Source organism: Carcharodon carcharias, chromosome 10 (genome assembly GCF_017639515.1).
Source record: "Carcharodon carcharias isolate sCarCar2 chromosome 10, sCarCar2.pri, whole genome shotgun sequence".
In the NCBI taxonomy this organism is placed as follows: Eukaryota; Metazoa; Chordata; class Chondrichthyes; order Lamniformes; family Lamnidae; genus Carcharodon; species Carcharodon carcharias.
This window is the reverse complement of record NC_054476.1, coordinates 81,891,716-81,908,666: the sequence shown is the minus strand read 5'-3', so window position 1 is coordinate 81,908,666 and position 16,951 is coordinate 81,891,716. Positions and strand designations below refer to the sequence as shown.

Here is a 16,951-nt window from a genome sequence, read left to right as displayed (position 1 = left end):
TAGGCAAAGGCCCCAGCGCTAAGGATATAAAACATCCGAATAAGTTAAGTGATGCAGTTTTTCATCAATCAGTACAAAAATATTTTATAATAAATGTTTTTCACCTATAAATCTACACAATCCTTTCTCAAAAAGCTGTTAGGGATGTGGCATTAAAATCAGGTGTGGTCTGGAAGAGTCTGGGTGACAGACACCGTATAGAAACTGCTGCTCCCTTTGTTGCTTTATGGATTTTCTGAATGTTCTAGCCACTGTGAGAGTTGGGGTATTTGTTAACTGTTATAACAAACAGCTGGAAATGGAGACAGCTGGATGGAAACAGGCAATGTTAAATGCAGGTCTCGATATCGGTATATGTGAAATGTACCTTGCCATCTTCCACTTGCACTGAGTTGTTGCCTGAGTAATTACTTGGGTTTGAATTATTCTCCTGGAAGGTGTTTGTGCCATCGTGCATCAAGGCAGTTTTGATCAACTTCTCATCATCAACCTGGGTGTGCTGGGCATCAAGGTTTGCCAGTTCCTCCTCCGACAGGTGGAAGACAATACCAGCTCCAAATGAGTCACCAACCACGTTCACAGAGGTCCTCATCCGGTCTCTGCAATGAGACAGGCAAGAGACAAAGACAGCTACTCTCGGGTTCCCATGACAGCCAGGCCTGAGCTAACATGGCCACCTCACAATGCTACGTACACAAACACAGTCACGCAGGGGCTTATCACGAGACAGCTGGCACATGATACAGTGAAGTGGATCAGGCTGCAACTTCCCATGTTATCAGGCAGAGGGGGTAACACTGTGTATAGTGCTCTACAGAGGAAAAGTGAGCATTTAAAAATAATTACCTGTATTTCGACAGTGCTGTTCACCACCACAGGACATTTGACAGTGGTTCACAGCCAATGAAGTACCATTTAAAGTATAGTCATGGTGGTAGAAACTGTGGCAGCCAATTTGCGCACAGCAAGCTCTCACAAAGAGCAATATGATAATGACCAGATAATTTGTTTTTAGATTAGGGTTGAGAGCTAAATATTGGGCAGGACACTGGGTATAACTTCACTGTGTTTCTTCAAAATGGGGTCCTGTTATGCCCACTCATGAACCTCAGTTTTAAGTCTCACTTCCAACCGTGCAGCTCTCTCTCAGCACGGTACCAGAGAGTTTGCCTAGATAATTACAGGTAATTATTTTTAAATGCTCACTTTTCCTCTGTAGAGCACTATACACAGTGTTACCCCCTCTGCCTGATAACATGGGAAGTTGCAGCCTGATCCACTTCACTGTATCATGTGCCAGCTGTCTACTCTGGAGTAGATCTTGAACCCACATTGTTCTTCAGAGGTGAGAATGCTTTCACTGAGGTAGGATTGACATGACACAATGTGCGCCCGAAGTGTGAGCTTGGCTTATTATAGCCTCAACATTTACTTATGTAAGCATGATATCGTGCATCGTGTGATTGGGAGAGTAGAAAACCCGAGATTTGACAGGAATTGAACCGAGTTGCGAATTGGAACTGGGGGAATGTTGATGTTCCTTTTCCAAATACTGAGCTGGGAACTGTGGGAATGTTGATGTTCCTTGTCCCCATATTCATTTGGGAACTGAAGGAACGTGTAAGTTTCTTATCCCTGTATTGAGCTGGGAATGGAAGGAATGTTGATGGTTCTTGTCCGAATACTGAGCTGGAAACTGAGGGAATGTTGATGTTCCTTATTCGAATACTGGGAATAGAGAGAAAGTTGAAGCTCCTTTTTTGAATATTGGGCTAGGAACTGAGGGAATGTTGATGTTCCTTGTCCAAATACCCATCTGGGAAGTGAGGGAATGTTGATGATCCTGGTGCCTATATTGAGCTGGGAACTGAGGGAATGTTGATGTTCCCTGTCCGAATACTGAGCTGGGTACGGAAGGAATGTTGATGTTCTGTTTCTGAATACTGAGTTTGGAATTGAGGGAATGCTGATGTTCCTTCTCCCTTTATTGTGCTGGGAGCTGAGGGAATGTTGATGTTCCTTGTCCAATTACAGAGTTGGGAACGGAGGGAATGTTGATGTTATTTGTCCAAATACCAATCTGGGAAGTGGGGGAATATTGATGATCCTTTTCGGAAAACTGAGCTGGAATCTGAAGGAAAGTTCATGTTCCTTCTCCAAATACTGAGCTGGGAACTAAGGGAATATTAATGTTCTGCTTCCGAAAACTGAGTTTGGAATTGAGGGAAAGTTGATTTTCCTTCTCCGAATACTGAGCTGGGAATTGAGGGAATGCTGATGTTCCTTCTCCCTATATTGTGCTGTAAACTGAGGGAATGTTGATGTTCCTTGTCCAAATACCCATCCGGGAAGTGAGGGAATGTTGATGATCCTGGTGTTTATATTGAGCTGGGAACTGATGGAATGTTGATGTTCTTTGTCCCTATATTCTGCTGGAAACTGAGGGAATGTTGATGTTCCTTGTCCGAACACTGAGCTGGGAATTGAGGGAATGTTGATGTTCCTTGTCCGAATACTGATCTGGGAACGGAAGGAATATTGATGTTCCTTGTCCGAATACTGAACGGGGAACTGTAGGAAAGTTGGTGTTCCTTGCCCGAATATTGTGCTAGGAACTGAGGGAATGTGGTTGTTCATTGTCCGAATACTGAGCTGGGAATTTAGGGAATGTTGAGGTACCTTGTTTGAATATTGGGCTGGGAACTGAGGGAATGTTGATATTCCTTCTCCCTCCATTGTGCTGGGACCTGAGGGAATGTTGATGTTCGTTGTCCACATACCCATCTGGGAAGTGAAGAAATGTTGATGTTTCTTGTCCGAACGCTCAGCTTGGAACTGAACAAATTTTGATGTTCCTTGTCTGACTACAGAGTTGGGAAGTGAGGGAATGTTGATGGTCCTTGTCCAAATACCCATCTGGTAAGTGAGGGAATGTTGATGATCCTGGTGCCTATATTGAGCTGGGAACTGAGGGAATGTTGATGTTCCTTGTCCAAGTACTGAGATGGGAACTGAGGGAAAGTTGATGGTTCTTGTCCGAATACTGAGCTGGGAACTGTGGAATGTTGATGTTCCTTGCCCGAATATTGTGATGGGAACAGAGGGAATGTTGATGTTCCTTGTCCCTATACTGAGCTGGGAACTAACGAAACGTTGCTGTTCCAAGTACAAATACTGAGCTGGGAACTGAGGGAATGTTGATGTTCCTTGTCCGAATAATAAACTGGGAACTGAGGGAATGTTGATGTTCCTTGTCCGAATAATAAACTGGGAACTGAGGGAACGTTGATGTTCCTTGTCCGAATAATAAACTGGCAACTGAGGGAATGTTGATGTTCCTTGTCTGACTACAGAGTTGGGAACTGAGGAAATATTGATGTTCCTTGTCCGACTACAGAATTGGGAACTGAGGGAATGTTGATTTTCCTAGTCCAAATACCCATCTGGGAAGTGAGGGAATGTTGATGACCCTGGTGCCTAAATTGAGCTGGGAACTGATGGGCTGTGGATGTTCTTTGTCCCTATATTCTGCTGGGAGCTGAGGAAATATTGGTGTTCCTTCTCCCTATATTGGGATAGGATCTGAGGGAATATGGTTGTTCCCTGTCCAAATACTGAGCTGGGTACGGAAGGAATGTTGATGTTCCTTCGCCATATATTGAGCTGGCAACTGAGGGAATGTTGATGTTCCTTGTCTGACTACAGAGTTGGGAACTGAGGAAATATTGATGTTCCTTGTCCGACTACAGAATTGGGAACTGAGGGAATGTTGATTTTCCTAGTCCAAATACCCATCTGGGAAGTGAGGGAATGTTGATGACCCTGGTGCCTAAATTGAGCTGGGAACTGATGGGCTGTGGATGTTCTTTGTCCCTATATTCTGCTGGGAGCTGAGGAAATATTGGTGTTCCTTCTCCCTATATTGGGATAGGATCTGAGGGAATATGGTTGTTCCCTGTCCAAATACTGAGCTGGGTACGGAAGGAATGTTGATGTTCCTTCGCCATATATTGAGCTGGGAACTGAGGGAATGTTGATCTTCCGTGTCCGGATACTGAGCTGGCTATGGAAGGAATGTTGATGTTCCTGGTCCCTATATTGAACTGGGAACTAATGAAATGTTGGGAACTGTGGAATGTTGATGTTCCTTGCCCAAATATTGTGATGGGAATTGAGGGAATGTTGATGTTCCTTATTCGAATACTGGGAATAGAGAGAAAGTTGAAGCTCCTTTTTTGAATATTGGGCTAGGAACTGAGGGAATGTTGATGTTCCTTGTCCAAATACCCATCTGGGAAGTGAGGGAATGTTGATGATCCTGGTGCCTATATTGAGCTGGGAACTGAAGGAATGTTGATGTTCCCTGTCCGAATACTGAGCTGGGTACGGAAGGAATGTTGATGTTCTGTTTCTGAATACTGAGTTTGGAATTGAGGGAATGCTGATGTTCCTTCTCCCTTTATTGTGCTGGGAGCTGAGGGAATGTTGATGTTCCTTGTCCAATTACAGAGTTGGGAACGGAGGGAATGTTGATGTTATTTGTCCAAATACCAATCTGGGAAGTGGGGGAATATTGATGATCCTTTTCGGAAAACTGAGCTGGAATCTGAAGGAAAGTTCATGTTCCTTCTCCAAATACTGAGCTGGGAACTAAGGGAATATTAATGTTCTGCTTCTGAAAACTGAGTTTGGAATTGAGGGAAAGTTGATTTTCCATCTCCGAATACTGAGCTGGGAATTGAGGGAATGCTGATGTTCCTTCTCCCTATATTGTGCTGTAAACTGAGGGAATGTTGATGTTCCTTGTCCAAATACCCATCCGGGAAGTGAGGGAATGTTGATGATCCTGGTGTTTATATTGAGCTGGGAACTGATGGAATGTTGATGTTCTTTGTCCCTATATTCTGCTGGAAACTGAGGGAATGTTGATGTTCCTTGTCCGAACACTGAGCTAGGAATTGAGGGAATGTTGATGTTCCTTGTCCGAATACTGATCTGGGAACGGAAGGAATATTGATGTTCCTTGTCCGAATACTGAACGGGGAACTGTAGGAAAGTTGGTGTTCCTTGCCCGAATATTGTGCTAGGAACTGAGGGAATGTGGTTGTTCATTGTCCGAATACTGAGCTGGGAATTTAGGGAATGTTGAGGTACCGTGTTTGAATATTGGGCTGGGAACTGAGGGAATGTTGATATTCCTTCTCCCTCCATTGTGCTGGGACCTGAGGGAATGTTGATGTTCGTTGTCCACATACCCATCTGGGAAGTGAAGAAATGTTGATGTTTCTTGTCCGAACGCTCAGCTTGGAACTGAACGAATTTTGATGTTCCTTGTCTGACTACAGAGTTGGGAAGTGAGGGAATGTTGATGGTCCTTGTCCAAATACCCATCTGGCAAGTGAGGGAATGTTGATGATCCTGGTGCCTATATTGAGCTGGGAACTGAGGGAATGTTGATGTTCCTTGTCCAAGTACTGAGATGGGAACTGAGGGAAAGTTGATGGTTCTTGTCCGAATACTGAGCTGGGAACTGTGGAATGTTGATGTTCCTTGCCCGAATATTGTGATGGGAACAGAGGGAATGTTGATGTTCCTTGTCCCTATACTGAGCTGGGAACTAACGAAACGTTGCTGTTCCATGTACAAATACTGAGCTGGGAACTGAGGGAATGTTGATGTTCCTTGTCCGAATAATAAACTGGGAACTGAGGGAATGTTGATATTCCTTGTCCGAATAATAAACTGGGAACTGAGGGAATGTTGATGTTCCTTGTCCGAATAATAAACTGGGAACTGAGGGAATGTTGATATTCCTTCTCCCTCCATTGTGCTGGGACCTGAGGGAATGTTGATGTTCGTTGTCCACATACCCATCTGGGAAGTGAAGAAATGTTGATGTTTCTTGTCCGAACGCTCAGCTTGGAACTGAACGAATTTTGATGTTCCTTGTCTGACTACAGAGTTGGGAAGTGAGGGAATGTTGATGGTCCTTGTCCAAATACCCATCTGGCAAGTGAGGGAATGTTGATGATCCTGGTGCCTATATTGAGCTGGGAACTGAGGGAATGTTGATGTTCCTTGTCCAAGTACTGAGATGGGAACTGAGGGAAAGTTGATGGTTCTTGTCCGAATACTGAGCTGGGAACTGTGGAATGTTGATGTTCCTTGCCCGAATATTGTGATGGGAACAGAGGGAATGTTGATGTTCCTTGTCCCTATACTGAGCTGGGAACTAACGAAACGTTGCTGTTCCATGTACAAATACTGAGCTGGGAACTGAGGGAATGTTGATGTTCCTTGTCCGAATAATAAACTGGGAACTGAGGGAATGTTGATGTTCCTTGTCCGAATAATAAACTGGGAACTGAGGGAACGTTGATGTTCCTTGTCCGAATAATAAACTGGCAACTGAGGGAATGTTGATGTTCCTTGTCTGACTACAGAGTTGGGAACTGAGGAAATATTGATGTTCCTTGTCCGACTACAGAATTGGGAACTGAGGGAATGTTGATTTTCCTAGTCCAAATACCCATCTGGGAAGTGAGGGAATGTTGATGACCCTGGTGCCTAAATTGAGCTGGGAACTGATGGGCTGTGGATGTTCTTTGTCCCTATATTCTGCTGGGAGCTGAGGAAATATTGGTGTTCCTTCTCCCTATATTGGGATAGGATCTGAGGGAATATGGTTGTTCCCTGTCCAAATACTGAGCTGGGTACGGAAGGAATGTTGATGTTCCTTCGCCATATATTGAGCTGGGAACTGAGGGAATGTTGATCTTCCGTGTCTGGATACTGAGCTGGCTATGGAAGGAATGTTGATGTTCCTTGTCCCTATATTGAACTGGGAACTAATGAAATGTTGGGAACTGTGGAATGTTGATGTTCCTTGCCCAAATATTGTGATGGGAATTGAGGGAATGTTGAAGTTCCCTCCGAATACTGAGCTGGATACAGAAACAATGTTGATGTTCCTTCTCCCTATATTGAGCTGGGAACTGAGGGAATATTGATGTTCTTTGTCCAAATATCCATCTGGGAAGTGAGGGAATGTTGTTGTTCCTTGTCTGAATACTGAGGTGGGAACTAAGGGAATGTTCATGTTCTGTTTCCAAATACTGAGTTTGGAAATGAGGGAATGATGTTCCTTGTCCGAATACTGAGCTGGGAATTGAGGGAATGCTGATGTTCCTTCTCCCTATATTGTGCTAGGAGCAGAGGGAATGTTGATGTTCCTTCTCCCTATATTGAGCTGGGAACTGAGGGATTGTTGATGTTCCTTGTCTGACTACAGAGTTGGGAACTCAGGAAATGTTCATGTTCCTTGTCCAAACACCAATCAAGGAAGTGAGGGAATTTTCATGATCCTGGTACCTACGTTGCGCTGAGAACTGATGATATGTTGCCATTCTTTGTCCCTATATTCTGCAGGAAGCTGAGGAAATGTTGGTGTTCATTCTCCCTATATTGAGCTGGGAACTGAAGGAATGTTGATGTTCCGTGTCCGAATTCTGAGGTGGGTATTGAATGAATGTTGATACTCCTCGTCGCTATATTGAGCTAGAAACTAACAGAATGTTGATGTTCCTTGTCCAAATACTGAGCTGGAAACTGAAGGAACATTGATGTTCCTTCTCTGAATAGTGAGCTGGGAACTGAGGGAATGTTGATGTTCCTTGTCCAAATAGCCATTTGGAAAGTGAGGGAATGTTGATGTTCCTTGTCCGAATCCTGAGCTGGGAAATGTGGGAAAGTTGATGTTCCTTGCCCGAATATAGAGATGGGAACTGTGAGAATGTTGATGTTTCTTGTCCAAACACTGAGCTGGGAACTCAGGGAATGCTGAGATTCCATGTCCAAATACTGAGCTGGAAACTGAGGGAATGTTGATGTTCCTTGTCCAAATAGCCATTTGGAAAGTGAGGGAATGTTGATGTTCCTTGTCCGAATCCTGAGCTGGGAAATGTGGGAAAGTTGATGTTCCTTGCCCGAATATAGAGATGGGAACTGTGAGAATGTTGATGTTTCTTGTTCAAACACTGAGCTGGGAACTCAGGGAATGCTGAGATTCCATGTCCAAATACTGAGCTGGAAACTGAGGGAATGTTGATGTTCCTTGTCCGAGTACAGAGTTGGGAAGTGAGGGAATGTTGATGATCCTGGTGCCTATATTGAGCTGGGAACTGATGGAATGTTGACATTCTTTGTCCCTATATTCTGCTGGGAGCTGAGGAAATGTTGATGTTCCTTCTCCCCATATTGAGCTGGGAACTGAGGGAATGTCGATGTTCCTTGTCCAAATACTGAGCTGGGAACTGAGGGAATGTGATTGATCCTTGTCCGAATACAGAGCTGGGAACTGAAGGAATTTTGATGTTCCTTGTCCGGATACTGAGCTTGGAACTGAGGGAATGTAAATGTTCCTTGTCTGAATACTGAGCTGGTAATTGAGGGAATGTTGATGTTCCTTGGCCGAATAGTGTGATAGGGACTGAGGGAATCTGGCAGTCCATTGTCCGAATACTGAGCTGGGAACTGGGGGAATGGTGATGTCCCTTGTTTGAATACTGAGTTACGAATTGAAGGAATGTTGATGTTCCTTGTATGAATATTGGGCTGGGAATTGTGGGGATGTTGATGTTCTGTATCCGAATACTGAGTTTGGAATTGAGGGAATATTGATGTTCCTTGTCCAAATACAGAGCTGGGAACTGGGTGAATGTTGATGTTCCTTGTCCGAACACTGAGCTGGGAACTGTGGGAATGTTGATGTTCCTTGTCCGAATACTGAGCTGATAATTGAGGGAATGTTGATGTTTCTTGGCCGAATATTGTGATAGAAACTGAGAGAATCTGGTAGTCCATTGTCCGAATACTGAGCTGGGAACTGAGGGAATGTTGATGTTCCTTGTTTGAATATTGGGCTGGGAATTGTCAGAATGTTGATGTTCCATGTCCAAGTATCCAGCTGAGAAGTAAGGGAATTTGATGTTCATTGTCCGAATACTGAGCTGGGAACTAAGGGAATGTTGATGTTCTGTATCTGAATACTGAGTTGGCAATTGAGGGAATATTTATGTTCCTTGTCCAAATACAGAGCTGGGAACTGAGTGAATGTTGATGTCCCTTTTCCAAATACCCAGCTGGGAAGTGAGGGAATATTAATGTTCCTTGTTCCTATATTGAGCTGGGAACTGAGGGAATGTTGACATTTCTTGCCCGAATACTGAACTGGGAACGGAGGGAACGTGGATGATCCTTGTTCCTTTATTGGGCTGGGAACTGAGGGAATGTTGATCTTCCTTGTCGCTATATTGAGCTGGGAATTGAGGGAATGTTGATGTTCCTTGTCCGAATACCAAACTGGGAACTGAGGGAATGTTGATGTTCCTTGTCCGAATACTTAGTTGGGTAGAGTGTGAATATTGATGTACCTTGTCCAAATCATGAGCTAATTAGTGTGGGAATATTGAAGTTCCTTTTCTGAATACTGAGCTGGAAACTGAAGGAAAGTTCATGTTCCTTGTCCAAATACTGAGCTGGGAATGGAGGAAATGTTGATGATCCTGGAGCCTATATTGAGCTGGGAACTGATGGAATATTGACTTTCTTTATCCCTATATTGTTCTGGGAGCTGAGGGAATGTTGATGTTCCTTCTCCCTATATTGAGCTGGGTACTGAGGAAATGTTAATGTTCTTTGTCCAAATACCCATCTGGAAAATGCAGGAATGTTGTTGTTCCTTGTTCAAATACTGCTCTGGGAACTAAGGGAATGATAATGTTTTTTTTTCGAATACTGAGTTTTGAATTGAGGGAATATTGATCATCCTTGTCCAAATACTGAGCTGGGAATTGAGGGAATGCTGATGTCCCTTCTCACTACATTGTGCTGGGAGCTGAGGGAATGTTGATGTTCCTTGTCCAAATACCCATCTGGGAAGTGAGGGAATGTTGTTGTTCCTTGACTGAATACTGAGGTGGGAACTAAGGGAATGTTAATGTTCTGTTTTTGAAATCTGAGTTTGGAATTGAGGGAATGTTGACATTCCTTGTACGAATACTGAACTGGGAACTGATGGAATGCTGATGATCCTTCTCCCTATATTGAGCTGGGAACTGAGGGAATGTTGATGTTCCTTGATCCTATATTGAGCTGGAAACTGAGGGAAGGTTGATGTTTGTTGTCCCTATGTGGAGCTGGAAACTGAGGGAATGTTGATGTTCATTGTCCCGATATTGAGCTGCGATCGAGGGGATTGAGGTTCCTGGTTTGAATACTGAACTCGGAACTGAGGGAATGTGGATGTTCCTTGTCCGAATTCAGAGCTGGGAACTGGGAGAATGTTGATATTTCTTGTCCGAATACAGAGTTGGGAATGGAGGGAATGCTGGTGTTCCTTGTGCCTATATTGTGCTGGGAACTAAGGGAATGTTGATGTTACTTGACCCTATACAGAGCTGGGAATTGAGGGGATGTTCATGTTCCTCGTCCAATTTGTGAGATGGGAACTGAGAGAATGTTGATGTTCCTTGTCCCAATATTGAGCTGGGAACTGAGGGAATGTTAATGTCCCTTGTCCCTATATTGAGCTGGGAACGGAGGGAATGTTGATGTTCCTTATCCCTATATTGAGCTAAGAACTGAGAGAATGTTAATGTTCCTTGTTTGAAAATTGGGCTATGAACTGTGGGAATGTTGATGTTCCTTCTCTCTATATTGTTCTGGGAATTGAGGGAATGTTGATGTTTCGTGTCTAAAGAACTATCTGGGTAGTGAGAGAATGTTGATGTTCCTTGTCCAAATACCCATCTGGGAAGTGAGGGAATATTGATGTTCCTTATCCGAATACTGAGCTGGAAACTGAAGTAAAGTTCACCTTCCTTATCCAAATTCTGAGCTGGGAATTGAGGAAATGCTGATGTTCCTTCTCCCTATATTGTGCTGCGAACTGAGGGAACGTTGAAGTTCCTTGTCCGAATACTGAGCTGGAAACTGAAGGAATGTTGATGTTCCTTGATCTTATATTGAGCTGGAAACTGAGGGAATGTTGATGTTCGTTGTCCCGATATTGAGCTGCGATCTAGGGAATTGATGTTCCTGGTTTGGATACTGAATTTGGAACTGAGGGAATGTGGATGTTCCTTGTCCGAATTAAGAGCTGGGAACTGGGAGAATGTTGATATTTCTTGTCCGAATACAGAGTTGGGAATGGAGGGAATGTTGGTGTTCCTTGTGCCTATATTGTGCTGGGAACTAAGGGAATGTTGATGTTACTTGACCCTATACAGAGCTGGGAACTGAGGCGATGTTCATGTTCCTTGTCCAATTTGTGAGATGGGAACTGAGAGAATGTTGATGTTCCTTGTCCCAATATTGAGCTGGGAACTGAGGGAATGTTAATGTCCCTTGTCCCTATATTGAGCTGGGAACGGAGGGAATGTTGATGTTCCTTATCCCTATATTGAGCTAAGAACTGAGAGAATGTTAATGTTCCTTGTTTGAAAATTGGGCTATGAACTGTGGGAATGTTGATTTTCCTTCTCTCCATATTGTTCTGGGAATTGAGGGAATGTAGATGTTTCGTGTCTAAAGAACTATCTGGGTAGTGAGAGAATGTTGATGTTCCTTGTCCAAATACCCATCTGGGAAGTGAGGGAATATTGATGTTCCTTATCCGAATACTGAGCTGGAAACTGAAGTAAAGTTCACCTTCCTTATCCAAATTCTGAGCTGGGAATTGAGGAAATGCTGATGTTCCTTCTCCCTATATTGTGCTGCGAACTGAGGGAACGTTGAAGTTCCTTGTCCGAATACTGAGCTGGAAACTGAAGGAATGTTGATGTTCCTTGATCCTATATTGAGCTGGAAACTGAGGGAATGTTGATGTTCGTTGTCCCGATATTGAGCTGCGATCTAGGGAATTGATGTTCCTGGTTTGGATACTGAATTTGGAACTGAGGGAATGTGGATGTTCCTTGTCCGAATTAAGAGCTGGGAACTGGGAGAATGTTGATATTTCTTGTCCGAATACAGAGTTGGGAATGGAGGGAATGTTGGTGTTCCTTGTGCCTATATTGTGCTGGGAACTAAGGGAATGTTGATGTTACTTGACCCTATACAGAGCTGGGAACTGAGGCGATGTTCATGTTCCTTGTCCAATTTGTGAGATGGGAACTGAGAGAATGTTGATGTTCCTTGTCCCAATATTGAGCTGGGAACTGAGGGAATGTTAATGTCCCTTGTCCCTATATTGAGCTGGGAACGGAGGGAATGTTGATGTTCCTTATCCCTATATTGAGCTAAGAACTGAGAGAATGTTAATGTTCCTTGTTTGAAAATTGGGCTATGAACTGTGGGAATGTTGATGTTCCTTCTCTCCATATTGTTCTGGGAATTGAGGGAATGTAGATGTTTCGTGTCTAAAGAACTATCTGGGTAGTGAGAGAATGTTGATGTTCCTTGTCCAAATACCCATCTGGGAAGTGAGGGAATATTGATGTTCCTTGTCCGAATACTGAGCTGGAAACTGAAGTAAAGTTCACCTTCCTTATCCAAATTCTGAGCTGGGAATTGAGGAAATGCTGATGTTCCTTCTCCCTATATTGTGCTGCGAACTGAGGGAACATTGAAGTTCCTTGTCCGAATACTGAGCTGGAAACTGAAGGAATGTTGATGTTCCTTGATCCTATATTGTGCTGGAAACTGAGGGAATGTTGATGTTCGTTGTCCCGATATTGAGCTAGGAACTGAGTGAATGTTGATGTTCCTTGTTTGAAAATTGGGCAATGAACTGTGGGAATGTTGATGTTCCTTGGTCCTATATTGAGCTGGAAACTGAGGGAATGTTGATCTTTGTTGTCCCTATATGGAGCTGGAAACTGAGGGAATGTTGATGTTCATTGTCTCGATATTGAGCTGGGAACTGAGGGAATGTTAATGTCTCTTGTCCCTATATTGAGCTGGGAACGGAGGGAATGTTGATGTTCCTTCTCCCCATATTGTGCTGGGAACTGAGGGAATGTTGATGTTCCGTGTCTAAATACCTATCTGGGTAGTGAGAGAATGTTGATGTTCCTTGTCCAAATACCCATCTGGGAAGTGAGGGAATATTGATGTTCCTTGTCTGAATACTGAGCTGGAAACTGAAGTAATGTTCACCTTCCTTATCCAAATTCTGAGCTGGGAACTAAGGGAATGTTAATGTTCAGCATCCGAATACTGAGTGTGGAATTGAGGGAATGTTGATGTTCCTTGTCCGAATACTGAGCTGGGAACTGAAGGAATGTTGATGTTCCTTGATCCTATATTGAGCTGGAAACTGAGGGAATGTTGATGTTCGTTGTCCCGATATTCAGCTGCAATTTAGGTGATTGATGTTCCTGGTTTGAATACTGAATTTGGAACTGAGGGAATGTTGACATTCCTTGTATGAATACTGAACTGGGAACTGAGGATATGCTGATGTTCCTTCTCCCTATATTGAGCTGGGAACTGAGGGAATATTGATGTTCCTTCATCCTATATTAAGCTGGAAACTGAGGGAATGTTGATGTTCATTGTCCCGATATTGAGCTGCGATCTAGGGGATTGATGTTCCTGGTTTGAATACTGAACTCGGAACTGAGGGAATGTAGATGTTCCTTGTCCGAATACTGAGCTGGGAACTGAAAGAATGTTGATGTTCCTTGATCCTGTATTGAGCTGGAAACTGCGGGAATGTTGATGTTTGTTGTCCCTATATGGAGCTGGAAACTGAGGGAATGTATATGTTCCTTTTCTGAATTCAGAGGTGGCAACTGGCAGAATGTTGATATTTCTTGTCCGAATACAGAGTTGGGAATGGAGGGAATGTTGGTGTTCCTTGTGCCTATATTGTGCTGGGAACTAAGGAAATGTTGATGTTACTTGACCCTATACAGAGCTGGGAGCTGAGGGGCTGTTCATGTTACTTGTCCAATTTGTGAGATGGGAACTGAGAGAATATTGATGTTCCTTGTCCCAATACTGAGCTGAGAACTGAGGGAATGTTAATGTCCCTTGTCCCTATATTGAGCTGGGTACAGAGGGAATGTTGATGTTCCTTGTCCCAATACTGAGCTGAGAACTGAGGGAATGTTAATGTCCATTGTCCCTATATTGAGCTGGGAATGGAGGGAATGTTGATGTTCCGTGTCTAAATACCTATCTGGGTAGTGAGAGAATGTTGATGTTCCTTGATCCTATATGGAGCTAGAAACTGAGGGAATGTTGTTGCTCCTTGTCCCGATATTGAGCTGCGATCTAGGCGATTGATGTTCCTGGTTTGAATACTGAACTTGGAACTGAGGGAACGTGGATGTTCCTTGTCCGAATTCAGAGCTGGGAACTGGGAGAATGTTGATATTTCTTGTCCAAATACAGAGTTGGGAATGGAGGGAATGTTGATGTTTCTTGTGCCTATATTGTGCTGGGAACTAAGGGAATGTTGATGTTACTTGACCCTATACAGAGCTGGGAACTGACGGGATGTTCATGCTCCTTGTCCAATTTGTGAGATGGGAACTGAGAGAATGTTGATGTTCCTTGTCCCAATATTGAGCTGAGAACTGAGGGAATGTTAATGTCCCTTGTCCCTATATTGAGCTGGGTACAGAGGGAATGTTGATGTTCCTTGTCCGAATACTGAGCTGGAAACTGAAGGAAAGTTCACCTTCCTTATCCAAATACTGAGCTGGGAACTAAGGGAATGTTAAAGTTCTGCATCCGAGTACTGAGTGTGGAATTGAGGGAATGTTGATGTTCCTTGTCTGAATACTGAGCTGGGAATTGAGGGAATGCTGATGTTCCTTCTCCCTATATTGTGCTGCGAACTGAGGGAATGTTGATGTTCCTTGTCTGAATACTGAGCTGGGAACTGAAGGAACGTTGATGTTCCTTGATCCTGTATTGAGCTGGAAACTGCGGGAATGTTGATGTTTGTTGTCCCTATATGGAGCTGGAAACTGAGGGAATGTTGATGTTCCTTGTCCCAATATTGAGCTGGGAACTGAGGGAATGTTAATATCCCTTGTCCCTATATTGAGCTGAGAACGTAGGGAATGTTGATGTTCCTTATCCCTATATTGAGCTAGGGACTGAGTGAATGTTGATGTTCCTTGTTTGAAAATTGGGCTATGAACTGTGGGAATGTTGATATTCCTTGGTCCTATATTGAGCTGGAAACTGAGGGAATGTTGATGTTTGTTGTCCCTATATGGAGCTGGAAACTGAGGGAATGTTAATGTCCCTTGTGCCTATATTGTGCTGGGAACTACGGGAATGATCATTTTACTTGACCCTATACAAAGCTTGGAACTGAAGGGATGTTCATGTTCCTTGTCCAATTTGTGAGATGGGAACTGAGAGGATGTTGATGTTCCTTGTCCCAATATTGAGCTGGGACCTGAGGGAATGTTAATGTCCCTTGTCCCCATATTAAGCTGGGAACGGAGGGAATGTTGATGTTCCTTCTCCCTATATTGTGCTGGGAATTGAGGGAATGTTGATGTTCCGTGTCTAAATACCTATCTGGGTAGTGAGAGAATGTTGATGTTCCATGTCCAAATACTCATCTGGGAAGTGAGGGAATATTGATGTTCCTTGTCCGAATACTGAGTTGGAAACTGAAGTAATGTTCACCTTCCTTATCCAAATACTGAGCTGGAAACTAAGGGAATGTTAATGTTCTGCATCCGAGTACTGAGTGTGGAATTGAGGGAATGTTGATGTTCCTTGTCTGAATACTGAGCTGGGAATTGAGGGAATGCTGATGTTCCTTGTCTGAATACTGAGCTGGGAATTGAGGGAATGCTGATGTTCCTTCTCCCTATATTGTGCTGCGAACTGAGGGAACGTTGATGTTCCTTGTCCGATTACTGAGCTGGAAACTGAAGGAATGTTGATGTTACTTGATCCGATATTGAGCTGGGAACTGAGGGAATGTTGATGTTCGTTGTCCCGATATTGAGCTGCGATCTAGTCGATTGATGCTCCTGGTTTGAATACTGAACTCGGAACTGAGGGAATGTGGAAGTTCCGTGTCCGAATTCAGAACTGGGATCTGGGAGAATGTTGATATTTCTTGTCCGAATATAGAGTTGGGAATGGAGGGAATGTTGGTGTTCCTTGTGCCTATATTGTGCTGGGAACTAATGGAATGATGATGTTACTTGACCCTATACAGATCTGGGAACTGAGGGGATGTTCATGTTCCATGACCAATTTGTGAAATGGGAACTGAGAGAATGTTGATGTTCCTTGTCCCAGTATTGAGCTGGGAACTGAGGGAATGTTAATGTCCCTTGTCCCTATATTGAGCTGGGAACGGAGGGAATGTTGATGTTCCTTATCCCTTTATTTAGCTAGGAACTGAGTGAATGTTGCTGTTCCTTGTTTGAAAATTGGGTATGTACTGTGGGAATGTTGATGTTCCTTCTCCCTATATTGTGCTGGGAATTGAGGAAATGTTGATGTTCCGTGTCTAAATACCAATCTGGGTAGTGAGAGAATGTTGATCTTCCTTGTCCAAATACCCTTCTGGGAAGTGAGGGAATATTGATGTTCCTTGTCTGAATTCAGAGCTGGGAACTGGGACAATGTTGATATTTCTTGTCCGAATACAGCGTTGGGAATGGAGGGAATGTTGGTGTTCCTTGTGCCTATATTGAGCTGGAAACTGATGGGATGTTCATGTTCTTTGTCCAATTTGTGAGATGGGAACTGAGAGAATGTTGATGTTCCTTGTCCCAATATTGAGCTGGGGCCTGAGGGAATGTTAATGTCCCTTGTCCCTATATTGATCTGGGAACGGTGAGAATGTTGATGTTCTTTCTCCCTATATTGTGCTGGGAATTGAGGGAATGTTGATGTTCCGTGTCTAAATACTTATCTGGGTAGTGAGAGAATGTTGATGTTGCTTTTCCAAATACCCATC

At 43.5% G+C, this 16,951-nt stretch overlaps 1 protein-coding gene across 1 annotated transcript in view; it reads right to left on the bottom strand.

Annotated features, from left to right (window-relative positions):
- Positions 1 to 328: 328 nt before the first annotated feature.
- slc1a2b (solute carrier family 1 member 2b) overlaps positions 329 to 16,951 on the bottom strand; it is a 302,826-nt gene continuing 286,203 nt past the window's right edge. Inside the window, exon 9 of the mRNA XM_041197559.1 lies at positions 329 to 599. Coding sequence (XP_041053493.1) covers positions 329 to 599 — 271 coding nt within the window. The remainder of the gene's footprint in view (positions 600 to 16,951) is intronic.